Here is a 27,426-nt window from a genome sequence, read left to right as displayed (position 1 = left end):
ATGGTGGAAAGAAAGGTGTGATGGAGAGAAAGGTTTCTATGGTGGAGAGAAAGGTGTAATGGAGAGAAAGGTTTCTATGGTGGAGAGAAAGGTTTAATGGAGAGAAAGGTTTCTATGGTGCAGAGAAAGGTTTAATGGAGAGAAAGGTTTCTATGGTGGAGAGAAAGGTGTAATGGAGAGAAAGGTTTCTATGGTGGAGAGAAAGGTGTGATGGAGAGAAAGGTTTCTATGGTGGAGAGAAAGGTGTGATGGAGAGAAAGGTTTCTATGGTGGAGAGAAAGGTGTGATGGAGAGAAAGATTTCTATGGTGGAGAGAAAGGTGTGATGGAGAGAAAGGTTTCTATGGTGGAAAGAAAGGTGTGATGGAGAGAAAGGTTTCTATGGTGGAGAGAAAGGTGTGATGGAGAGAAAGGTTTCTATGGTGGAGAGAAAGGTGTAATGGAGAGAAAGATTTCTATGGTGGAGAGAAAGGTGTGATGGAGAGAAAGGTTTCTATGGTGGAAAGAAAGGTGTGATGGAGAGAAAGGTTTCTATGGTGGAGAGAACGGTGTGATGGAGAGAAAGGTTTCTATGGTGGAGAGAAAGGTGTAATGGAGAGAAAGATTTCTATGATGGAGAGAAAGGTGTGATGGAGAGAAAGGTTTCTATGGTGGAGAGAAAGGTGTAATGGAGAGAAAGATTTCTATGATGGAGAGAAAGGTGTGATGGAGAGAAAGGTTTCTATGGTGGAGAGAAAGGTGTAATGGAGAGAAAGGTTTCTATGGTGGAGAGAAAGGTGTGATGGAGAGAAAGGTTTCTATGGTGGAGAGAAAGGTGTGATGGAGAGAAAGGTTTCTATGGTGGAGAGAAAGGTGTGATGGAGAGAAAGGTTTCTATGGTGGAGAGAAAGGTGTAATGGAGAGAAAGATTTCTATGGTGGAGAGAAAGGTGTGATGGAGAGAAAGGTTTCTATGGTGGAAAGAAAGGTGTGATGGAGAGAAAGGTTTCTATGGTGGAGAGAAAGGTGTGATGGAGAGAAAGGTTTCTATGGTGGAGAGAAAGGTGTAATGGAGAGAAAGATTTCTATGGTGGAGAGAAAGGTGTGATGGAGAGAAAGGTTTCTATGGTGGAAAGAAAGGTGTGATGGAGAGAAAGATTTCTATGGTGGAGAGAAAGGTGTGATGGAGAGAAAGGTTTCTATGGTGGAGAGAAAGGTGTAATGGAGAGAAAGATTTCTATGATGGAGAGAAAGGTGTGATGGAGAGAAAGGTTTCTATGGTGGAGAGAAAGGTGTAATGGAGAGAAAGATTTCTATGATGGAGAGAAAGGTGTGATGGAGAGAAAGGTTTCTATGGTGGAGAGAAAGGTGTAATGGAGAGAAAGGTTTCTATGGTGGAGAGAAAGGTGTGATGGGGAGAAAGGTTTCTATGGTGGAGAGAAAGGTGTAATGGAGAGAAAGATTTCTATGGTGGAGAGAAAGGTGTGATGGAGAGAAAGGTTTCTATGGTGGAAAGAAAGGTGTGATGGAGAGAAAGGTTTCTATGGTGGAAAGAAAGGTGTGATGGAGAGAAAGGTTTCTATGGTGGAGAGAAAGGTGTAATGGAGAGAAAGATTTCTATGATGGAGAGAAAGGTGTGATGGAGAGAAAGGTTTCTATGGTGGAGAGAAAGGTGTAATGGAGAGAAAGGTTTCTATGGTGGAGAGAAAGGTGTAATGGAGATCGGGACAGTTACCAATTCACTTGAGGGTATTTGGAAATCCTCATCAGTGAGATAAGTGCCAGGAGACCAGAGTGGTTAAGATGATTCGAACCATCACCCCTTATGTGAGAGAATCCCCTCATATTTTAAACATTCAAAATCAATGTACTCTCTTTGGGATATATCAATGCAGGTTCTCCTTCCCCATTGAAAATGAAGTTATTCCGTAGAGCATCTCCCTCTGGGCAGTGCAGGCTACAGAAAATCTCAAGCAGGTTAACCCTGCGGATGAAGTCCTGTTGTGTGGTTTCTAGACAAAGGACCTTGACTATCAAGAAATCCACAATATCCTAAACATTGAGAGATAGAATCCTACTCTGCTAATTAAAAGATCCAGAGATCCAATTTATTAATAGAAACCCTTGATGATCACAGATACCTACATCATGAAGAGACCTTTCAGCCCTCTACTATCCATCAACCATCCACATAACCCACCCCAGGGTCCAAGATGCTTAGGTTTCTCAATGAATTCAAACTTAACTTTAGATATATAGCACGGTAACAGACCAATTTTGGCCCATGAGCCAGTGCCGTCCAATTTACACCCAAATTAATCTACATCCCTGGTACGTTTCAAATGGTGGGAGGAAACCAGAGCCCCTGATGAAAACCCATGCAGACACGGGGAGAACATGCCAATTCCTTGTGGGATTCGAACCCCAGTCCTGATCACCATTGCTGTAAAGGCATTGCGCTAATTGCTAAGCCAACTTTGCGGTCCTCAAATACAGGCCTGGATCTCCCCAAGGCAGCAGTCTGCAGCATTTTAGGAGACAAAGCAGTGATCTTTTGCAGCTGCTTACAAGGATCCAATGTGGTTTAGATTTCAGGAAACAGAAGCTACTCAGGTATAAGAGCATAGCTGAAGGTTTTCCTGATGTATTTCATATACCTTGATAAAGATAGCATTTGAAAGCCACAAACCTGTACAATAAATGCATTGCTCTCCAGAGTGAGGCAGGTCGAAGATGGAGACTGTGAGATGTCTTTGCCTCCTGCCCTGAGGTTCTAACCCATCTTGAAGGTGGTCATTGCCATTCTGATGACCCAATAATAGATTGCTTCCTGTGGTGACACTGTTGACTCTTGACCTTAACACCCAATTGCACAAACTTCGCTTCAGTGCACATGATAAAGATCTCAAGATGTGACTGGGCAATGTCTGTGCTGATTATAGATTGTTCAAACATTATCCAACATCAGCAGAATCTTAGCAAGTACACCAGATTTTACCATGAATGTTTTGAATGATGGTTATTATTCCAGTCCAAAACTTCATTTTATATTAGCAAAGGCAGAAATGGTCATTCCACTAAGCACCAGGTCATTAAGGGTGCACTCAATGCCGGAAGAGTGTTAAATAATGGCAACAAAAATTGTTGCAAAGAATAATGGGTCTAGCTTCCCAATAGGTGTGTTTTCTCCCAGAAATAGACTCATTCAACATAATCCAGGTTAAATCATATTTTTCTAAACATAATTGGCCTCAAATCTATCCAATTTTAAGATTTGTTGTTTGACTCTAAGTATTCAAGAAAGAAAACAAAAAATTTGCTTTTGCCAAGAAATTTCTGCTTACTTTTGTTGTCAATTGTTTTTCAAATTTCCATCATATTATTTGCATATACAAAACAGTTGCAGATTAAATTTAGTGTGTCATAATCTTGCCCCTCAAAATAGCTTTGTAAATGTACTCTACCTTTCCATTTCTCTGCTTCATCTTTCATTTCTAATCTGCTTGGAGGGGCCTGAATGAGGGCAAGGGAAAAGAAAGAAAATTAAACTCTCATCAGGACAACACAATTTTAGTGCTTGTATCTGCAACAACACTTCTCATCTATTAAATTTCCATCCATTTTATTGGGATTACAGACTGCTGTCATTGCTTCTAAACTGTATTTATAAACTGAAAATCAGCCATCCAAGAATCTCCATTTGGGTAAACTGACCAAGGCACAGCCACTGCAGTAGCAGCATTTGGACAATATGTTGTGGAGAATAAATGGACAAGAGCATCTAAATTTAAGCAATGTGCTGTATTAAAATACTCCTGGATGAAGGTCTGTGGTCTTGAATTTAAATCTTCGGAATTGAGCTCCACACATACATTTTAATTATCCACAGTGGTTCAAAGGCAACTCCATCCTTTCTTGGAATTTTTTTCCCCCGAAAAAAAATATAAGGGGAACATGAGGGGAAATTTCTTCACGCAAAGGGTGGTTGGGGTGTGGAATAAGCTTCCGGCAGAGGTGGTTGAAGCAGGGACATTATTTACATTTAAGGAAAGACTGGATAATTACATGGAGGGGAGAGGATTGGAGGGGTATGGACCAGGTGCTGGTCAGTGGGACGAGGAGGGTGGGGATTTGTTCCGGGATGGACTAGTAGGGCCAAACTGGCCTGTTCTGTGCTGTATATGGTTATATGAATGTTACCAGAGACTATCTGTTATTGTTAGGTGAAAGGACATTTTTGAATTTCATTGTAGAAAAGGGCAATATGAATACTTGGATATTAGTTTTCATTCTTAATTTCCGCTAGATCAATCAAATATCGAAATTCATAGAGAGCAGCTTTTAGAGAACAGATTCATCTATGATGCTAATATGATTTTTTTTTAGCTTTCTCTGTAGACAAGTAGGAACACAGAACTTAAGATCAACAGTAAAGGTCCAGAAAGGTCTTGAATACATAAGGTAAGTCCCGAGTCTAACCTGAAGATTGGGTTCTGAAATCGTCATGTTTATCTGTGGTATGGATTCTGCTTCGTTTTCTAGTCTGTTCAAACAAAAACATCAAAGCAATAGTTATGAAGAAATTCACATCTAAAATTGATCTAAAATTTTTAAAGTATATACTTTTTTGATGCAAGATATTATTTCTTTTTTCATTGGATTCAAGATTATTTTATTGCCATGTCATAAAACAGAAAATGTGATATAACACAAAATTGTATTTAGTCTACCATAAGGCAGACAAAGATTCAAGATTCAATTTATTATCATAGTACTAAAACAGTGTCATATTTCATATGAGCCTGCTGCAAGCCAGACAGATTCACCACTGGCAGATATTGCCTAAGCGCCTCTTACAGTTCTTACAGTCAGAGAGAGAGAGAGAGAGAGAGAGAGAGAGAGAGAGAGAGAGAGAGAGAGAGAAGCAAAAGAAAGTCACCCCAGAGTCACCGAGTGTCCGTTGATTTTCCCCCAGTGCTTCTGCAGCCCCCACAGCCACACAGAGTCCAATCCAAACCATTGGCAACCTAAGCACCAGATCTGAATCTCTGACACGATCAGAGATCCTCCAGCACCCTCAGCACCTCCTCACATCCCAGTTCAGATACCGGTTACCCCTCCAGGCAGTTTAAGCCAGTCTCCAGCAGTCTACAGCATGGCATGAGCCTCCCAACAGCAGTTTCCAGCAGCCCACAGCTTCCACGGGTTCCTACCCTCGAGTTGCCAGCAGCCCGCCGCATGTACTGGTCCTCAGCCGCAGAGCCCCCTCACTGGTTTGCCACTGTGGTCACCATCCACGCAGGTCATCTCCTCCGCTTCTCCCTCTCAGACAGTGTGTGATCTTCCTATTGTCTGGTGCCCTGCTCCAGTTCTCCACTTACCTGGAGTGGCTGCTGCCGATTAATAAGTGCCGCCATCTTGGGCGCAGTCCCGCGGTCATGTTGGCTCCATCACAGGTTGTTCAAAGCCACGTGGAGCCGACAGCAGTCAACGGGGTGGCTGGACCCCGCAGGAGCACTGCATCTCTGCTCCCTCACTCTCTGCAGGTCCTCACCAGTGGCAGCGCTGCTGCTGTAGAGCTACAGCAGCTCCGGGAACATTGCCCAATGCCCTTTACAGCCAAAGAAAGAGAAGCAAAAGAGAGTCTTCCCAGAATCACTGAGTGACCATGGATTCACCTCCAGCACCTCCCACCAGCAACCTGAGCTCCAGATGTACACCTCTGACACAATCAGGAATCCTCCAGCATTCTCGCACTTTCTGGTTCCAAGTCTCGAGCCAGTCTCCAGCAGTTTATAGCTTGGTGCAAGTCTTTTGCCTCCAGTCACCAACAGTCCGCTGCTTGTGTTTTCTTCATCCTCAGAGACCCTTACTGGTCTGTTGCCATGATCACTGTCCCGTGGGTCATCTCCTCTGTTTTTCCCTCTCAATGGGTGGGGGGGGTGGTATTCCTGTTTTCTACTACCCCCCTGCACCAGTCCTTTGCTTTCTCAGAGTCTACAAACCTTTGTGGCCACTGCCGATCACAGGTGCTGAAATCTTGGGCCCAGGTTCTGCAGTTATAGGATTTTAAAATAAATCGAAGTTGACTCCTTTAACAACCGATTTAATCCTATACATTACCAATGGCAGTCAGTCTGGGCAGTTAGAGTGTTGAGACTTTGCTCTCGGCTCTCCACAGATTCTCACCAGCAGCAGAGCTCTGCCATTATAGCAGCACCTTCATTTATTCTTTTTTGTTAATGAGATACAACAATAACACAGTATTGGTATTGAATGTGCTGAACAAAATGCCTTAACTTCAGGACTCACTGTCATTTATACAAATTTGACGAGTTTGGTCATTTAAATGAGTTGGTTATACTTTTGATGGAACCCCACCTTCTGAATGGCACTTGGCCAGGAAACAGAGCAGGAGCTCAGATAGAGCCTTGGGCCTTGTTGCGAATAATACTGAAAGCAAGTCTGGTTTTCTCCTTGGAATAAGACAATTGGCCCTTTCATAAAGCAAAAAAAATCTAAAAATAAAGGTGAAGATTCTCTGCCCTCACGTTGGAAAACTTGCCTTCATGAATGCTCCCCAACCGGCTGCAAGGCGCTGACTCCAATCCCTCTCCAAGGTAGCATCAGTGGTGGAGCGCAGTGTTCTGCCATGCATTATGAAGATGTTATCTCACCTCCCTCTCTCCCACTCACTCACCTCTCTCCCTCCATGATCCCCATAGGGCAGGGGGAGACACTGGGGGACATCAGGGCAGGGCGGTCAGTGGGGGCCATCAGGGAATGGCTGGAGTGGGCTGCGACAACTCACCGGGCTGCTTCAGCCTTCGGGACCACTTATTTAAGTTGCTCTCTGTTGGTAATCTGAATATCTTCTGGTCTATCAGAGACAACATTGAGGAAAGAAGACTGGGAATTAAACATTCCCATTTCTCTGAGTCTCTTCATCCCTTTACTAGTGGGATGGGGCATACAAAAAGCCTCAGAGACCCCTTCATTTTAAAGGCCTAAGGGTTTAAATATGAAAGGAGGCAAAATAATAATATTAGATCCCAGAGAGAAAAAAAATCTTCTTCGTTAGAACTTCAGAAATCCTTATTAATAATTAACATTGTTTGAAATCTTGTTCAGTGTGTTGAATGTAACATCACAAACATATTTCATCCTATTGCAGAACTTTGTGTTTGATAAATAAATGGAAACAACTTGGCTTGTAATTTAAACATGTATGTATTTGCAGAGTTTTAAATGTGCATTGGTAAAATTCACTTCTCTGGTTTATGGATTCTGTACAGCATTGAAAGAAAAACCAGACTAATGTTCCAACTTAAAACAAAACACAAAAGAACTACAAAACTTGATGATATCCCAAAATGCTGTTAGGGACGCAAGGGAAATCTACAGTTCAACTCAGAGGGTACAATTCCCTCCATCCTTTCAACTCTTTAAATGAAGAGTTTCACCCATTTCTTTGTAATAATAACCATTAGGCATTGTGCAGTTCTCCAAAGATCTACCTCTTCTCTGCATGTAGTATTTCTGGATTTGAGGAACCATCTGGGTGCTGAGGTCTGTGACTGAGAGGCAGACTTGCATTCGGAGACACCTTCACTTCAAAGTCTTGAACAACTGCACATGAAAAATAAATGATAACTCACAAAGAACATTGAAGACCTGATAATATCTTTACCTCCTATGGTCGCTGCAAGACCTGTTGAGTTTCTCCAGCATTACTATGTTTTCAGTATCTCACAAAGAGTAATTTTCTTTTGCTCAATGTTAAAAACTTTGATATATTCTACATTCTGTCTAGGCTTAGAGGAAATATTCAGACATTCAATACAAGTTTCTTAAAATCCAGTGCATTAACAATACCTTTCATTAAAGACATCATCCTGTAAGTATTTGTATTGGAAAGGGCATTCATTCATATTTGGATCTTATTCCTTTTTGGAATTTTTTTCCCCAATTTGAGATTAGTTTGCATGGATGCATCTTAAATGTTAATCATGACAAATAGAATTTATTTTGTCTGAACAGAATTAACTTAAATTTCAAATGAGCTCAAGATAAATTGAATTTCTTGACAGAGTTCAGGATGTTAAAATTGAATTAAAATATTAAAGATCAAAAGAAAGGAGTGACATTTGTCTGTTTCGGTGTTGAAATAGGTACTTCACTATCCCAATTTTTCACTAGATGGACAGAGAGGAAGATTTAAAAAAGTAACCCCAGGTTTATGTTGAGGACAAGCAAGGCAATGGTGAAGCCCTACAATTGGATTTAGCCTCCTAGAACAAGGGAGAGAAACTATTGAGCAAGTTTGATCCTGCTAATCATTAAGCAAAAGGGTTGGCTGTAATCTCATTGCAGTACACATTCAGATTGAATTTCTGAAAACAAGCTTGTTTTGGAATAATCGTGAGAATATTTCTCATGATTTTCTATTCATTATTTTAATGCATTCAACTCTGTATCTAAGGAAAAATGAAAGATCATCATTATTTAGATCTTCACAACCTTTAAAAAATAGCAGTCACCACAGCCATTTGTATTTTTAAACCATGAAGTGGCAGATATAATGGACAGAATAGAGCAACACTTAATCCACAGGAAGAACTCAGCAGGTCATGCAACATTAGTGGGAGTAAAAGAATTGTCAACATTACAAGTTGGAACCCTTCATCAGAACTGACAATGTAGTGGATGGGAGGAGTAGGACATGGGTTGAAGAGCGATCGAGGGACCAGGGAGAAGTGAAGGATGACCGTAGTTGGCAGGCATTTGCCAGATGGAGAGAGAGAAGCAAAGAGCTGAGGTGGAGGAGGTGAGTCACATAGGGTGGGGTGGGGGATAGGTAGGCACAGTCTAGGAATCTGTAAGAGGTGACTATAGCGATGGTAATGAGAGACCGGGGGAGAGAGAAGGCCAATGTCCCCTCTCTCTTCTGAATTCCATTCTTCCCCTTTGCTACCCACCATTTTCATCACCCTTTCTCTTTTGTCTTCCACTCCTATTTCACTCTTTGGTTCTTCTCCTTCCTCCACCACCCCCCACACCCCCACCCTTCATTTCCATCTCATCTCTCATTTCCTCAACCAGATTGTGTGTTGCTCCAAATTCCAGGATCAACAGTCACTCAAGTATCTCCATGGTCAAAATTAAGAAAAGAAGCTGCTGATATTAGAAGGGTGAAAGTGATCATTCAAAGAAGACCACAGTGGAGCAGGGGTGAATGCAGAGAGTTTTGTTTTCTAAATGGCTAAAGATATACCACGGTGGTAGCCCAAGGCTGGACTTGCATGGAAATAAAGATAATTTAGTCAAGGTATCAACAACATCGTAATTGTTATATAGCTTCAGGGAGAAAATCAAATTTGAAAATAAAAGCTTTCAAAGGAAGGGTTACCTACCTGGTATCTTTTTTCTGTTGAATGAATTCTTTATCACATCTATACCACTGAAAATGTTTCCATAACGCTTGGCTTTAACTTCATTGAACCATTCACCTGTCATAATCTTCAATTTATTTGCATCAAAATTTGATTTCTTCAATTTCCTGTGAAAGAATTTGAAGTCAGAAAATGTCATTCTTCTGTCCTCTTTCAAAATCTTACAATAGTTCAGAATTATTGCATTTGCCGATTTTGAAGCTGCCACAAATAAATCAGTTTATTCGTTGTTATTCATAGCACGTCAATTACAAATTTGCATCAGGTGGGATATCCTCCAGTGGCTCACACAACTTTAAAAGTCATTCTTATTCCAATTCTTTCTAATTACTTTACCCTCGGAGACCAACTCAAGCAAAAACTTTTCCCTAAAATGTGGGAGCTTTCATGTTACCAACTCATTTATTTTACACAGAGATACACTGGTGACATAATTGGCATCTATGGTAAATACAAGACAACATCTCGACAAACTAGCAATCTGTGTTAATAAGATTTTTTTTCCTTTAAAATTAAAATTGAGCACACTGATCTCCTAACAGTTGTAATGTCACAAAATGCTGCTGTCCTAGTTCAAATTGAAAAGGCAACAAAGCAAAGACCAGCTTTTCTTTAAAAAAAAACTTTATTCACGAAGTACACAGTAAACATAGTCAGATCACATCTGTATTTCAGCAATTTAAAATATTCCTTTAACATGTTAAGGCCAATAATACTTCTTTCTCAAATAATGCATCAAAACAGCAATACTATAGGTCATGGTTCTTCTCCAGAAAGCTTCTGCAGTGGCTGCATAGAATTTCAGTCCGTCCTTCAGCAGTGATTTAGCTAAGTCAAGGTCCTTCTTCTGCAAGACAGCAAACTTGTTTGCAGCCATTTGGAAAATGGAATTTTTGTTTGAAAAAAATAACAGTCCACTATTCTTTTGATTTTTAAGCCTTGCTGATTGCACATCTGAGATTTGAAAAAAAAATCCACTGTTCAGATGGTGGGAGTTTTATTTTACACAAGTTACAGAAGAAATGATGCAGACATCTACTGAGACATCGAAGATGCAGCAAATGTTTCAGCAGATACAAGATGTAATTGTATATAAAATTCTAAGAAAGCATTTCTTAAAATAAAAAGCAATTTACTTAAAAAAGTTTCAAAAATAATGACCAACATTTGGATCCAAGATCATTTAGATTATATTTCTATTTTTTTTCATTTAATTTTACATTGTAATTTTTTTTTCCGATTGAAAATTTACATTTTTAAAGCCTACCAAAAGAAGAAAAAAAATTGCTTTTTTTTTTTGCTAGTTTAGAACCATTTCCCATGGATTAAAATTAGGTAATTTGGACAATCAGAACAATTTTACGGTGCTCTTGTGATGCAATTTTGTCATTTTGCTTCTGTAAGCATTAAAAAAAGTCAGGTAATTTGAATATCCCTGAACAGAGATGTTAAATTTTCAGCTCAAGCTTGAGCTGGCCAGTACTTAGCAAGGGGGAGGAAAGTAGTTACAAATCCAAAAGGAACAAGACTAAAAAAAATTGAATAGATTTATATTTGCTTGAAACTTTGAGCATAGTACTTTTTTTTGGGTGTGCGGCAGATTAAAGATATGTTTTTGAGGGATAAATTAGGGCAGGTTTTTTAAGCATACATCACATCCAAACACTTCAAAATAGATCTCATTTGAAATACCGGAGCTCTGCTCAAGCCAAACAGGGTGGCTCCTGGGGGCCTTTGCAAAAACTTTGGGGAGTGTCCAAGAGCCTTCACTAATGGATTTTTGTTTTGAAAAGCAACAGATAAAAGAGATCGGAGGAGTAGTTCGGAGCTATCTGGATTCCAGCTTGCTGTTCTAAGAGGGTCATGTGGTTTTGCAAGCAGAGAAAGTCAAACAGGCTTTTCTCTGAGAGAGAGAGAGAGAGAGAGAGAGAGAGAGAGATCAGTTCTGCAGTTTTACAGTCAGCAGCAGCAGCTGGGACTAGAATAGGACAAGCTGGCAAGCTTGTGGAAAAACCCCATTTGGAAGACAATTTGTGAGTGCTTAGTTTAGCCTGGTCAAAGCCCTTGTGGTCTATACAAGATGAGAGGACTGGCTGCCTAATGTTTCACTTGAAATAAGAGAAATAAAAAGGAACTCTGTGGTGACCTGAAAGAAAGAGGTTATCATCTGAAAAAGACTGATGGGGCAAGTTTCTTCAGCAAGACACTTGTGTGGCTGATTAAAAGGGATCATTTTATGTCCAGGAACAACAAATGTCTCTCTGAAAACCAAAAAGAACCTTCCTGAGTAGTAACCATTTACCTTTCAGGCACCAAAGCCTGGTGAACTTCATAAATGTTAAATTCTGTGCACAGTATAAGAATTGTCTGCAACCAGTGAACTTGAAGAGATGAGAGGTGAGATTGGTCTGTGAATCAAAGAACTTTTCTAACCTTACACGCACATTACATACAAGTGCACTTAGAATTAGAAGGGGGTTAAGTTAGGTTAATTAAGTCAATAGTGATAAGTTAAAGTGTGATCCTGTTTTCATGTTTAAAGATAATTAAAAACAACTTTTATGTAACAATTTGCCTTGGTGAATATCTATGGTTGCTGGGTTTTGAGGTCCTCTGGGCTCGTAACAGGTGGGATGAATCATCTACTTTAAGATTTACAATTCAGTAGTTCACACCTGAACTGGAGGTAAAGCAAAGGGAAACCACTGATGCCTTTGGAACCATTCCTCAGCATTAAAATCGAAAAACACTGGGGCTAACAAGCTGTATAACTTCAGCTGCCTTTAAATAAAAAGCTAATTTACCATTTTCATAAGGAATTATTAACAGTTGATAAGGCCCTGAAAATCCATTTTAATAAACAGCAGCATGAGCAATACAGTTTGGTTTGGATTTACCCTTTATTTTAGTAAGCCCATGGCAAGGTAGAATATTAATGGCAAACAATCAAAAAATCTCATAAAGATCATTGTTAAATGTCTCTAAATACCATCTGGAAAAATCATCTTTCATACTTAATTGGTATTTAACGAGCAGTCAATTTCACAACCATTCCCATAATTATTACAGAATAATATTTAAAATGGAGTTCTTCAAAATTTCTGGAAGGCATTGTTATGGTCTGCCGGCTGCAACAGAACATGATCATTTGCATAATCACACTCTTGATACTTTAAGGTGGCAAGAAAAGTTAATACAACCAGACCACCTCCAAAATTGACAGGTTTTCAAGAAAAGCACCAGGAAAGGAAATTGTAACATTTCAATTTTCAATTTTCTATTGATTAGTGAAAGGTGAAGTAGGTTCTCTTATCATTTTCAATCCAGTGCAGTTTCTAATAACCAGTAAAATTTGCTGAAATTAAATGGAAACCAAAATTTCCACACGTAAGCCATTAGATAAAAATTCAAATAATGGCAAGAATTCCAAAAGATTATGCATAAAACAGACGGCACGGTTAGCGTGGAGGGTAATGTGATGCTGTTACAGCACCAGTGACCCGGGTTTGATTCGCCACTGTCCATAAGGAGTTTGTACATCCACCCCATGTCTGCTTGGGTTTCCTCCGGGTGCTCCAGTTTCCTCCCACTCTCCAAAATGTACCAGGTTGTAGGTCAATTGCATGTAATTGGGGGCATGAGCTTGTGGGCCAAAAGGCCTGTTACCTTGGGGTAGGTTTAAAAATTTTTTTTTAAATCAATCTCATGAGACCTTTTGCTGAACATGTATTTGAAGGAACTAATTGGTAGTTACCTTGTTATAATTTGATTGCTATTTCTGTTATCAACTTGTCCCTACCTTTGAGACATTTTATTACCTCAGATGAACATCATGCCACAACAAGAACACTGCAAAGGAAGAATTATTTAATCCAAAAACCTTTCAAGCAAGGAATAAATTCAGAACATGGTGAACAGAATTTAAGGATAAGAATTCATCCTGGTAAATTTTCAGACCCAGGATTTATTCCACGAATTTCTATCCACAGCTGAAAAGTGAGTAATGAATCAAAAGAAATTGCCTTTATTCAAATCCTCACACTGCTTTAGAAAACCCAAAGGATTTTATTGTTAATCAAGTGCTTGAAACATGCTCTTTTTTGCAGTGCTGCAGTCTTCATTTTGTTTAAACCTGCACTCTTGGTGCTACTGTGAATGATTGGCAGCTTGTTAAAGAAAGGGCTGGGAAAAGTGGACACTCAGGACACTGTTTAAATGTAGGCTTCAGCCATTTTGGAATCTGGCTGTAAACGAGGTCACTTAAAATGAAATCTGAATACATACCTGGAAGCAAAAGGCATTTAACTCTTACAAAACCTTTGTAATTATTTCAAAAGGTCAAAAGATGAAAATTTGATAAAGGAACAATTTGTTTATTTTTCTTCAAGATATTGTCATGATAAACGTTAATGAATATATTTAATATTGTACAGAAAAATCATTGTTTATACAGATACATTGCCGTTATGAAAACAATATACACTGTACTTACATCATTTGGTACCTTTAGAAAACATATCAATGGACTTCATCCCAAAATAGAGTTTACAGGAGGAATTGCATTTGGAATGCTGGAGTAGGTGAACAGGAATTTATGAGCAGAACTAAAAAGAGCTGAAATCAGTGACAGAAATTTTCAATATTTGCAGTGAACCTGACTTTCAGAAGGACTTGCTAATTCAACATCCTGCAAACTAATAAACTTTAAGCGATAATCTATTGTGCAGAATTTGATCAACTTTTTTCCATAACAAAAATTATTTAAAAGAAAAAACATTAATTAGCTGCTAATGTCCCTGGAAAATAATGAAGTCAATGGACAATAATAACTTGCATTACTTTTGCACATTTAGCATAGTAAAGAATTTTGTAGTAGCATAATCAGTCCAAAATTGATCTCAAGATATGATATAAGGAGATATGTAAATTGTGTTCCAACGTCTTTGGCAAAAACTTTCGAGATCACAGCCATTTGCAGTGGGACCCAGAGAGTGCCATTGCCTGAGAAATGCAGTGAGCTTGTAGAATTATGGAGCCTGAAAATATAACATGTACATTAGGAATGTCAACAAATCAAAATCATATTCTGATGAATTTCATCGTCAGAATACCAGTTGCAAAGATTTTGTTTACTTCAGCTCTTGTATTATTGAAAGAATTTGTCAAGAACTCCTTGTTGAGATCCAAGTTAATGACCATGAGTCAGAAAGCAGGCTAGAGATCGAGAATCTGGTTGTGTGGTGCCAGGACAACAATCTTGCTTTTAATTTCAATAAGATTCCACCTGCATTGAATTCGCCCATCGTTATTGAATGAAGATCTACCGGGACCAATGCCTGAAGAGGGCGTACAAAATCAGTGAACCAGTGCGGACTCGAAAGGCCAACATGGCCTGTTTCCGCTCCGTAAATGGTTATATGGTTATATGGTTAAGTGAGTGAGATTTTTTAAGCATAAAAATGAGTGAAGAAGGAGACAAAGTTGGCCCAAACTTTAGGGCATAGGATAGGTTAGGAAAAGAGCACTTGAGGATGGAAAACTATTAGGATATTCTCAAACTATGACTGACATAGTGAATTGAATCGAATTTGAGAGTTTGAAGGTTGTGAAGTAGCATTGAAAGGCAATATTTACATTTTCTCCATTGTTTTTATTAACTGGAAGAGATCACAGCCTGGCAGTTGAAGAAACATTTGGCTTAAAACTTTTATTGTTCCCAACCCAATGCTGAATGAAACAGCCAGCAATAGATACTCACAATCAGAAACCATTGGATACAATCCCAGGAGGCTGGAAAATTTATCTCAGACTAGTGCACTGGTTCAGGAGGGATTAAGTGAAGTGATCTCCGCACATCAAGACCGATGGAAACGACGGTTAGCCTGACAACTTTCAATCCTCTGGGTGTCGTCTGTGACCAAGTTTTTCAGTATTTTCCTACTAAAGTTCTAAAGCTTCCTGGTATGTTTACAGGCTACTATAAATTATACCTTACAGTGGATTCATGGGAAAATAAAATCAATGGGGAGTTGATGACTATGCATGAAAAAGAATACGTTGCAGGGAAATAAGTACAAAATACTGGGGTGATGATGAGATTGGATTAGGGAGTCAAAAGCACTGATTATTCAAATAAAGATGCAATTCTTAAAAGAAAAATGAAGGTGATTAATTACATTTTAACATTTTCACAAAAGATTATCACTTGGAATCTGAAATATTTATTGTATGCTTAATACCTACCCTGCAGGCATGATTTAAGTGTGAGAAATTCCAAAAGAAATGAAATTAAAACCAGAGGTGTACAATCCAGTGATTAGTGGGGTATCAGAGATGAAGATGGTGAGCCAATCTAAACTCCTGGGACATACTATATCGGAGGTCCCAGCATACTGATGTTATTGTGAAGAAAGCACATCAGATCCTCTAATTCCTCAGGAATTTGCAGAGATTCCATCAGAAACCAAGGCAAAATTCTAAAGATGTGTAGTGCACAGTGTGTTGACTATCTGCATCATGGTCTAGTATGGTGGTGTGGCCACTGGAGTTGCAAATAACCACACAAGGCATTTCTAGAGTGATTCAAACGGATTTATTCTTCATCACCTGTGCAACCTTTTAAAAGCCAGAATCACACACTCAACACGCACTGGTGTCATCAAGCACTGACATCACATTGGCGGTTCGATGCCTCCTGCGAGTTGTAGTGCTGCCATAGCACTGCTACATGTGCCCCACCCATCCCCCAGAACCAGCAGAAAGATTCGTCTGTCTTTTAGATTGTTGACCTCTGCAACAAACTGTTGGCTGCTGCAATGGGGAAGACTTCTCCACATAAGCTGGTTTAAGCCCGTAAAAGAATATGGCTTCCCTCCAATATCCAGGTTGACCTAATTAGTCTGAGTATCCTACAAGATCCCTCCTAGGATGTCTGTAAAGGTTGACCAAGTGTTCCCCTTTGGACGAAGACATATTTGCAGTTTTTAAGGCACAAAGGAAGAATGTTCTCCACATGACAATGGTGGTATAGGAATTAATTTTCCTATGGTCACCCCTTAGCCTGTTCAACAGTTCCTTAGGATCATCACTAGAGTTGAAATGGTAGGGGATAACTCCCCTGGAACCACTAACGGTGTGCTGTACACAAGCTCCACAGTTGAAGCTTAAAGGTCCTCCTTTGGAGTTGTTCTAATGCCTAGTAATACACAGGGCAGCTCATCATCCCAGTTTGGACCCTCTAACTGAGCCATCAAGGCTGAATTGAGATATTAAAGAAATCTTTCAATCATTCTATTGGCTTGGGGATGATAGGCAATTGTATGATGAATTTTTGTACAGAACAAGCAAGACAAGGTCATCCACAGCAAGGAAGTAAATTATGGTTCTCTATCCGAAGTAACATGCACTGGTAAAACAAAATGAGACACACAAGAACTGAGGAGCATGCAAGCACAAGTGACTGCAGTAGCATCCACCATAGGCTCGTAAACTTCTCTATTATTGTAAAAAGATAACGATATTCTCTTGAAACAGGAAGCAGACCAACGATGTCCACATGGACATGAGCAAGACGCCGAATAACTGCCGGAAGGACTACAATGGTGCCTTCGTTTGTTGCTGAACTTTTGCTTTTTGGCAGGTAATGCAAACTTTATCATTTGTGTAACTTTTTTTACGACAGTGTCACTTGAACCTGTCTGAAACCATATGAATGGTCGATCTAATCGATGAATGTGAGAGACCATGCACAGAGTCGAATACTCAATTTTTCCATGATGCTGGAACTTCTGGGCATGGATGTCCCGTTAATATATCACAGAGGAGTAGTTTGTCATTAACTCCAAACTTTCAATTAACTCATCTTTCAATTGCAGGTTCAGGATTGCAGTCCTGTAAGCATTTATGTCATGGTCATGTTCTTGGGCTGCAGCTAAAGCTGTGTAGTCAATACCTTGATCTACAGACGAGACTGCGAGTGGAGCAGAGCAGGAAAGTGCTTCAGCTATTACATTGTCTTTTCCAGAAATATGTAGTATTTTTATGGAGAATCCTGAAATGAATGATAATTGCCATTATTGTCATGCTCACCAGGGATCTGTGACCTTGGAAAGTGTGCTGACTATCTGCATCATGCTCTAGAATGGTGGTGTGGCATAGTATGTACACCTATGGTCGGTGTACATAGTAAAATCTCTGCCATCCAAAAAATAACAAAAATTTTGAACAGACAAGTCAATGGCCAAAAGCTCCTTATCAAAAGCACTGTATTTCTTCTCTGCTTCACAAAGATGGCGGCTAAAAAATGCTAACGGTTTCCATTGCCTGTTGACATATTGATGAAATGCCCCTCCTTCGGCCATATTGGAAGCATCTGTAGAAAGGACGGTGGCTGAATTTAAAACTGGGTAACTGAGCATAGTGGGATGAGTCAGCAAATCTTTCTTCTTCAAGAAGGCATTGGTTCCCTCTTCAGTCCATTGGATGGTTCTGGCATTTCTGCACAGTAAATCGAAAAGAGTCTTCATGTTATGAGCTACACCCAGAAGAAACCAATGGTAAAAATTTACCATTTGCAAGAAGTTCTGCAAGATTTTAACCATAGCAGGTCTTGAGTATTTAGTAATGGGCCTCATCTTTGGATGGCAGTAGAGTCATGCCTTCCTGAATAATCTTATGGCCCAAGAAATCGATCATTTCTTGTCTAAAAACTCATTTATCTTGATTGCTGGTCAGTCTAAAAGGTGTAAAAAGATATTCCAAATGTTTTTCCTTAGTCCCACTGACCACTACAATATCGTCGAGGTAAATGAAGACATTGGTAATACCACATCCTAAAGCATCCATCACCTGTTGAAATGATTGGGCAGCATTCTTTAATCCGAATGGCATTCCTAAAAAATCAAACAACGCAAATGGGGTAATTATTGCTTCTTTTGGAATGCCTTCTGGTTCTACTGGTACTTGGTGATGGCCACTCACCAAGTCTATTTTGGAGAAGATCGTCACTCCATATAAATTAGCCGAGAAATCCTGAATACGAGGTATCAAATAATGATCCCGAATGATGGCATCATTAAGTTGCCTATAATCTCCAAAAGGTCACCAACCTCCATTGAGTTTCGGGACCATATGTAACGAAGATGCCCAGGGATTGTCGGACCTACGAATTATGCCTAGTTCCTCCATCTTGGCAAACTCTTCCTTAGCTAAGCACAGCTTCTCTGGAGGCAAGTGGCATGCTTTAGCATGGATAGGAGGGCCCTTAGTACAAATGCTTTGCAGTGGAGGCAAAAAATTGTAGAGTTGTAATCTCAAGGAAATCTTCCAACAGCTTGGAGTATTCATGTACTGGTTTACTTAATGTTTTTTTTTTTTTTTTTTTTTTTTTTTTTTTTTTTTTTTTTTTTTTTTTTTTTTAATTTTTTATTTTTCACACCATAAATCACAATAGCCATGATATACACTTTTTCTTTTCCACACATTTACAGTGACTTTTTCTCCCTCCCCCCTCCCTCCTCCCAAGCCACCCCCCCATCCCTCCCCCCTCTCATCCATTTTAGTTATACAATCTAGGTTGCATTAATTCAGTTAGACAATGTTGTCATTCAACAAAAATACACCAGAAATTCTACTGAGTCCATTTTTTTCTTCTCTTCTCCTTCCATCAACTTAGGTAATGTTTGTTCCCGGTAGGTTTTCGCTATTGTATTTAATGTAAGGCTCCCATACTTGTTCGAATATTTCGATATTATTTCTTAAACTATATGTTATTTTTTCTAATGGAATACATTTATTCATTTCTATATACCATTGTTGTATTTTCAAATTATCTTCCAATTTCCAGGTTGACATAATACATTTTTTTGCTACAGCTAGGGCTATCTTAACAAATCTTTTTTGTGCATCCTCCAAGTCAATTCCAAATTCTTTATTTTTTATGTTACTTAGGAGAAAGATCTCTGGATTCTTTGGTATATTGTTTTCTGTTATTTTATTTAATATCTGATTGAGATCATCCCAAAATTTTTCTACTCTCTCACATGTCCAGATTGCATGAATTGTTGTTCCCCTTTCTTTTTTACATCGAAAACATCTATCAGATACTGTTGGGTCCCATTTATTTAACTTTTGCGGTGTAATGTATAGTCTGTGTAACCAATTATATTGTATCATACGCAGCCTCGTATTTATTGTATTTCTCATCGTTCCAGAGCATAACTTCTCCCATGTTTCCTTTTTTATCTTTATATTTAAATCTTGTTCCCATTTTTGTTTAGTTTTACCATTTGTTTCCTCATTTTCCTTTTCTTGCAGTTTAATATACATATTTTTTATAAATCTTTTGATTAACATTGTATCTGTAATCACATATTCAAGGTTACTTCCCTCTGGTAAACTCAAGTTGCTTCCTAATTTATCTTTCAAGTAGGATCTCAGTTGGTAATATGCCAGCGCTGTATCTCCCGTTATATTGTACTTATCTCTCATTTGTTCAAAGGATAAGAATCTACTTCCTGAAAAACAATTTTCTATTCTTTTAATCCCTTTTTTTTCCCATTTTCTAAAGGCAAGGTTGTCTATTGTAAAAGGGAGTAGCTTATTTTGCGTCAATATTAGTTTTGGTATTTGGTAATTTATTTTATTTCTTTCTACATGTATCTTCTTCCATATATTGAGGAGATGGTGTAATACTGGAGAAGTTCTATGTTGTACCAATTTTTCGTCCCATTTATATAATATGTGTTCAGGTATCTTTTCCCCTATTTTATCTAATTCTAGTCTCGTCCAGTCTGGTTTTTCCCTTGTTTGATAAAAATCTGATAGGTACCTTAATTGTGCGGCTCTATAATAATTTTTGAAGTTTGGCAATTGTAAGCCTCCTTGTTTATACCATTCTGTTAATTTGTCTAGTGCTATCCTCGGTTTCCCCCCTCTCCATAAAAATCTCCTTATTATTTTCTTTAACTCTTTGAAGAATTTTTCTGTCAGTTGTATTGGCAATGCCTGAAATAAGTATAGTATCCTTGGAAAAATGTTCATTTTAATACAGTTTATCCTTCCTATCAGTGTTAGTGGTAGCTCTTTCCAATGCTCTAAATCATCCTGTAGTTTTTTCATTAGTGGATTGTAATTGAGTTTATATAATTGGCCTAGATTTTTGTTTATTTGCACACCTAGGTATCTTATTGCCTGCGTTTGCCATCTGAATGGGGATTCCTCCTTAAATTTTGAGAAATCCGCGTTATTCATAGGCATTGCTTCACTTTTATTTACGTTTATCTTGTATCCTGACACTTCTCCATATTCCTTCAATTTCTTATATAGTTCTTTTATTGATAGTTCTGGTTCTGTTAAGTACACTATCACATCATCCGCAAACAGACTGATTTTATATTCCCTGTCTTTTATTTTTATTCCTTTTATATTATTATCTCTTCTTATCGATTCTGCTAGTGGTTCTATAGCTAGCGCAAACAATAATGGTGATAGTGGGCATCCCTGCCGCGTTGACCTGCTTAAGTTAAATTGCTTTGATACATGTCCATTTACTGTCACTTTCGCTAACGGTCCCTTATATAATGCTTTAATCCAATTAATATACTTCTCCGGTAAACTGAATTTTTGCAATACTTTGAACAAGTAATTCCATTCTACTCTGTCGAAGGCCTTCTCTGCGTCTAAAGCAACTGCTACTGCCGGTGCTTTATTTCCTTCTACTGCATGAATTAAGTTAATAAATTTACAAATATTGTCTGTTGTGCGTCTTTTTTTGATAAATCCAGTTTGGTCTAAATTTACCATTTTCGGTACCTGTTCTGCTAATCTGTTCGCTAATAGTTTAGCTATTATCTTATAATCTGTGTTTAGCAAAGATATTGGTCTATATGACGCTGGTGAGAGTGGATCTTTCCCTTGTTTTAGTATCACTGTAATTATTGCTGTTTTACATGAATCTGGTAAGTTTTGTGTCTCATCAATCTGGTTGATTACATCCAGGAGGGGCGGTATTATTAGGTCTTTAAATGTTTTGTAGAATTCTATTGGGAGTCCATCCTCTCCTGGTGTCTTATTATTTGGTAAATTTTTTATTATCTCTTGTATTTCTACTGTTCCAAATGGTTCTGTTAATTTATTTTGTTCCTCTATTTGTAGTTTTGGTAGTTCAATTTTAGTCAAAAATTCATCTATTTTCCCTTCTTTCCCTTCGTTTTCGGTTCGGTATAATTGTTCATAGAATTCTCTGAAGTTTTCCTTAATTTCTTTTGGATTATATGTAATTTGTTTGTCTTTTTTCCTTGTTGCCAATACCGTTTTCTTAGTTTGCTCTGTCTTAAGCTGCCATGCTAGGATTTTGTGTGTTTTTTCCCCTAGTTCATAATATTTCTGTTTTGTCTTCATTATATTCTTCTCCACCTTATATGTTTGTAATGTTTCATATTTTATTTTTTTATCCGCCAATTCTCTTCTTTTGGTTGTATCTTCCTTTATTGCTAATTTTTTTTCTATGTTTATTATTTCCCTTTCCAACTGCTCTGTTTCCTGATTATAGTCCTTCTTCATCTTGGTTGCATAACTTATTATTTGCCCTCTAATGAATGCTTTCATTGCGTCCCATAGTATAAACTTATCTTCCACTGATTCCGTATTTACTTCAAAGTACATTTTTAATTGTTTTTCAATAAATTCTCTAAAATCCTGTCTTTTAAGTAGCATGGGGTTTAATCTCCATCTATACATTCTTGGAGGGATGTCTTCTAGCTCTATTGCCAATAACAGGGGTGAGTGGTCCGATAATAGTCTAGCTTTATATTCCGTTTTCCTAACTCTCCCTTGTATGTGGGCTGATAACAGGAATAGGTCTATCCTTGAGTATGTTTTATGTCTAGTCGAGTAGTATGAGTATTCCTTTTCTTTTGGGTTTTGTTTCCTCCATATGTCCACAAGTTTCATTTCTTGCATTGATTTAATTATAAATTTGGTTACTTTGTTCTTCCTGTTAATTTTTTTCCCCGTTTTATCCATATTTGGATCCAAATTCAGATTGAAATCCCCTCCTATTAGTATGTTCCCTTGCGTATTAGCTACCTTCAAAAAGATATCTTGCATAAACTTTTGATCTTCTTCGTTAGGTGAATATATATTAAGTAGATTCCAAAGCTCTGAATATATCTGACATTTTATCATAACATATCTCCCTGCTGGATCTATTATTTCCTCTTCTATTTTAAATGGCACATTTTTGCTAATTAATATAGCCACTCCTCTTGCTTTTGAATTATACGATGCTGCTGTTACATGTCCTACCCAATCTCTCTTTAATTTCTTGTGCTCCAATTCAGTTAAATGTGTTTCTTGGACAAATGCTATATCTATTTTTTCCTTTTTCAGTAAATTTAGTAGTTTCTTCCTTTTAATTTGGTTATGTATTCCATTAATATTTAGAGTCATATAGTTCAGCGTAGCCATTTTATATTTTGTTTATCTTCTCTTTCCGTTTTTCCATCATTACCTTTCCTCCTTTTCCATTTCTGTTTTCTTATTTTCAACTCTTTACCAGACAACATTCCTACAACATCCAACATTTTCCTTATTCTCCTATTTCTATCTTCTTTATCCCCAATCTCCCCTTCCCCTCCTGAGTTGCCCTTTATCCCTTGTCGGACAACCACATCTCCCCTCTCCATTTGGATTTGCGAATCCACTCGCAAGCGTCAACTGATTTTGCAGTGACCGCTCTTTTCCCCCCACCCAGCCCCCCCCAGAAAAGATTTCGTTTTTTATATGTCACAAAGGTCACTCTTTTAGTTCCCTCCTTATTCTCTCTATTCCATTACCTTCCCTTATTAATTCTTGTCTATACTTTCTATGTTTTCCTCTAATTACAGATACTTTCACATATGCCCGTTGTCTCTATTCACTCTTATACCTCTTTACCCGCATACATATCAATCGTGGTCATTTTTACCCTCCTTACCCGTCTTCATCCCTCAGTCTATTTTTGTCTTTACCCACATACATATCAATCGTGATAATTTTTGCTCTCATTACCCGTCTTCATCCCTCAGTCTATTTTTGTAATTGTTCTGCAAATTTTCGTGCTTCTTCTGGATCCGAGAATAGTCTGTTTTGTTGTCCTGGAATAAATATTTTCAATACCGCAGGATGCTTCAGTGTAAATTTATATCCTTTCTTCCATAAAATCGCTTTTGCTGCATTGAACTCTTTTCTCTTCTTTAGGAGTTCAAAGCTTATATCTGGATAAATGAAGATTTTTTGCCCTTTATACTCCAGTGGTTTGTTGCCCTCTCTTACTTTTTCCATTGTCTTCTCCAGCACCTTTTCTCTTGTAGTATATCTTAGGAATTTTACTACAATAGATCTTGGTTTTTGTTGTGGTTGTGGTTTAGGGGCCAATGCTCTATGTGCCCTTTCTATTTCCATTTCTTGCTGTAGTTCTGGACATCCTAGGGCCTTAGGGATCCATTCTTTTATAAACTCCCTCATATTCTTGCCTTCTACATCTTCCTTAAGGCCCACTATCTTTATGTTATTTCTTCTGTTATAATTTTCCATTATATCTATTTTTTGGGCTAGTAATTCTTGTGTCTCTTTAGTTTTTTTATTAGATTCCTCCAATTTCTTTTTTAAGTCTTCTACCTCCATTTCTGCTGCTATTGCCCGTTCTTCCATCTTGTCCATTTTTTTCCCCATTTCTGTTAAGGTCATATCCATTTTATTTATTTTCTTTTCTGTGTTGTTTATTCTTCTTCTTAAATCATTGAATTCCTGTGTTTGCCATTCTTTAAATGACTCCATGTATCCTCTAACAAGAGCAAGTACCTCCTTTACCTTGCCTATCTTTTCTTCTTCTATTTCCCTGTACTCTTCCTCTTCCTCTTCTTCTTCCTCTAGGTTGACCATCTGTTGTTTCTTTGCTGCCCTTTCCTCCTCTTCTTTCTTGTTTCCATTGTCTTCTGTGGTGTCTTCTTGCTGCAGGTGTTCTGCAGCTGTCGTTGCCGGCTGTGGAGATCGACTCCCCAGCTGGTCCCCCCTCCCGTCGGTGTGTTTTTTTGTATGCGCATCGCGCATGCGCGAGGAGTCGCGCATGCGCGGTTGCGCACTTTTACTCGGCTCTGTGAGCCATTGTTGTAGTTCTCTTTCTACCGACCTGAGGTAGTGGGGTCTTCTCTCCGCAGCGGGCCTCTTCGGACAGGTAAGGCCTTCACCTTTTTCCTCCGTTGTCTTCTCTTCCTCTCTTCTTTCCGTTGATTTTGATTTTTCTCCTTTTGTCTCCATCTTCTTTCCACCTTTATATTCACTTTTCTTTAACTTGTATTTCTGTGCCTTTGTATTTTCTCTCGTTTTTCCCGACTTTTCTGGAGAGGGCTGGAGTTCACCGTCCGGCCACTACTCCATCACGTGACTCCTCCCCGGTTTACTTAATGTTTGAAGGTGCAGAGCAGCGGTATAGTAGTTCCCTCTATTAGCCGACACCCTTTTAAGTCAATGAGGAATGAATGAGCCCGAAGAACATCTGCACCAAGCAAAGGTCAGGATATTGCTTCTATAATAAATGGCCAAGTGTAGAGATGATTCTTGAACTTGACATTCATCTTCCTGGTGTAAAAGGTCAGAATGTTGGAACTGTTAACTGCTCATGGTTGCAGGTCCAGTGTAGAATGGTGTGTGCCAAAACTGGTGGGTGGAAATACACCTGTGTCCACCAGAGATTCTCAATGGGACAACTGGTCCCATACATACAGTAGGTTTGCAGGTTTCTTGTCTACTGCCACAGCCCTTACTGTCTTACTGGCAGTTGGCCTGAGCATTTCCTGCAAACAGGGAGGGTGGAAGGCACTTGTGGGCATTTACTCCCTGTGGTAATAACACCAAGGTGAGATGTTCACAGGCTGCTTCCTTGTCTTGGGACATTGCTGGCTTGTAGGGAGTGATGTGCTAAGAGCACTAGAGTGTGACATGGGGTCAATATTGGAGGGGTTGGTTGTGAAGACTTGTCTTTTCTTGCTGCTGTGCTTTTTAGCCAGCCATAGAATGCCTGCCTCTGCCACTAAAGACCTTGGGTCTTCAAATGAACACTCGGATAACAAGAACCTAATATCATCTGGCATTCGCTCTAAAAAGAGCTGCTCGATTAACATATTGGGCCTTTCGCTAGATGCCAGGAATAGCATTTCATCCATTAGTTCTGAAGTGGCGTAGTCTCCCAACCCATCGGAGTGTAGTAGTTTGGCTGCTCTCTCCCTACGGGACATACCATATATATGTAATAAAAGTGCGTTTGTGGTGGATCCCGAAGGAATTCATTGACCCTCTTAGCGACAGCCTGGTCCAGGGCATTGATGAGATGGTAATAATGAGTGGTGTCGAACTTGACTTTGTGAAATTGAAATTGTGCTTCAGCCTGTTGGAACCACAGTTCAGGGTCAGCTGTCCAGGAAGGTGGCAGCTTCACAGCAACGGCTGCAGAGTCCGTGTCTGTCCAAAAATATGTTTTTGGACTCATCAAGGTCACCAATTATGGCCACTGGAATCGCAGTGGAAACAAAGAAATAACCACACAAGGCGTTTCTAGAGTGAATCAAATAGATTGACTCTTCATCACCCGCACAATGTTTTAAAAGCCAGAATCACATGCTCCACATGCACTGACATCATCACACACTGACGTCACCTGGCCAGTTCGATCCCTCCTGAGAATTGTAGTGCCGCCATAGCGCCATTACAGGGGCACCAATACCTCTGAGCGGAAAGCCCTGCAAAAGATAATGGACACAGACTAGTGCATCACTCTCCCTACCATCGAGAATATCTACAGGTACATGAAATAGTATTTTCAGAGAGCAGCAGCAATCATCAAGAATCCACACTACCCAGGACATGCTTTATTCTCACTGCTGCTATCAGGAAAAAAAACTTGTGAATTACTGAAATAAAAAGGCATAAGAATCCTTCAAATAACTGATGCAACTATCTGCCAATGCACAGATCCTTAAAGCAGGAATGACACTTTAGCCAGTAGATGGCAGATACAGTTCAACATGATGTGGAAAATTGTACTGCAGCTGTTCGTGGCTGCTTGTGTTAAACAGAGCTGTCAAAGAATGTTATTAGTTTAGATCTATGAGAATAGAAACATCACTTATTTGCAAACTATAATGTGATAATTATAGCACGGTGATTAAATTTATCTTCAGCATTTGTAAAGAATTGATTTGATTTTACATGTTTGATTTTTATATCATTTACCACCAAGGATGGAAAGCCTGGGACTGTAGATCTTTTCAGGCAGCAGAACAGAACTGTTAATTATATTGAATCATGCTGGCAATTGATTATACTATAAAAGACACGTAACCATCAAACTACAAATCCTATCACAAAATAACTGAACAAGACAGACCATAATGATACAATGGTAAGTTATTTATGAGGGACATTGTAATCCATCATGAACAAATGTCAAGCAGAAATAATTTTCTATGGGCAGGCAAATTTGAACCACATGTTCAACTGTCCTTCCTAACTGTTGGAGAAAAATATCTCAGTTGTGTCAAAAGAAGTTACGTGTAGTGGCTGGTAAAGCTCCCTGCACTTGAATAAGTTTTGTAGTGAAAGGTTAGAATCTGTTCTATGAATTGAAAAGATGCTCTCCTGCCATTTGGAGGAAGTCATTGAGAAAGACCCTGCTGGTGACTTGCCCTCTGTCATTCCAATTGGACATGAAGATGGTTGTGGTTATCTGATCTTTATTGTTTCCTGGTCTACCTTCCTCTTACCAGATATGGATGATAGAATCATCATCTTGCTACTGAGGCTTTTTACTGCAGATTTTCAGAATTGCAATGCAAATATCATCTGTCCCTTTCTTATTTTTGAGTTAGGATATGAAATTTTTGATTTCTTGTGGGGAGGATATTATTATGGATGGATGGAATGATTAAAAAATTTACTCAAGGCTTCTTTGAAGAAATATTG

General features: G+C 38.8%; 1 protein-coding gene across 5 annotated transcripts in view; it reads right to left on the bottom strand.

Moving 5' to 3' along the window:
- The window catches only part of LOC138736812 (synaptotagmin-like protein 1), a 192,213-nt gene that overhangs the window by 104,234 nt on the left and 60,553 nt on the right, over positions 1 to 27,426 (bottom strand). For all 5 annotated transcript variants that reach the window (XM_069886859.1, XM_069886862.1, XM_069886864.1 and 2 more), the window contains 4 exons: positions 9,391 to 9,536; positions 7,495 to 7,606; positions 4,457 to 4,520; positions 3,442 to 3,490 (listed from right to left, as the gene is read on the bottom strand). In XM_069886859.1, the coding sequence (XP_069742960.1) occupies positions 3,442 to 3,490; positions 4,457 to 4,520; positions 7,495 to 7,606; positions 9,391 to 9,536 (371 nt within the window). The remainder of the gene's footprint in view (positions 1 to 3,441; positions 3,491 to 4,456; positions 4,521 to 7,494; positions 7,607 to 9,390; positions 9,537 to 27,426) is intronic.

The sequence above is a fragment of the Narcine bancroftii genome, chromosome 6 (assembly GCF_036971445.1).
Source record: "Narcine bancroftii isolate sNarBan1 chromosome 6, sNarBan1.hap1, whole genome shotgun sequence".
In the NCBI taxonomy this organism is placed as follows: Eukaryota; Metazoa; Chordata; class Chondrichthyes; order Torpediniformes; family Narcinidae; genus Narcine; species Narcine bancroftii.
The sequence above is the reverse complement of the archived record's forward strand: the minus strand, read 5'-3'. Positions and strand labels throughout refer to the sequence as shown.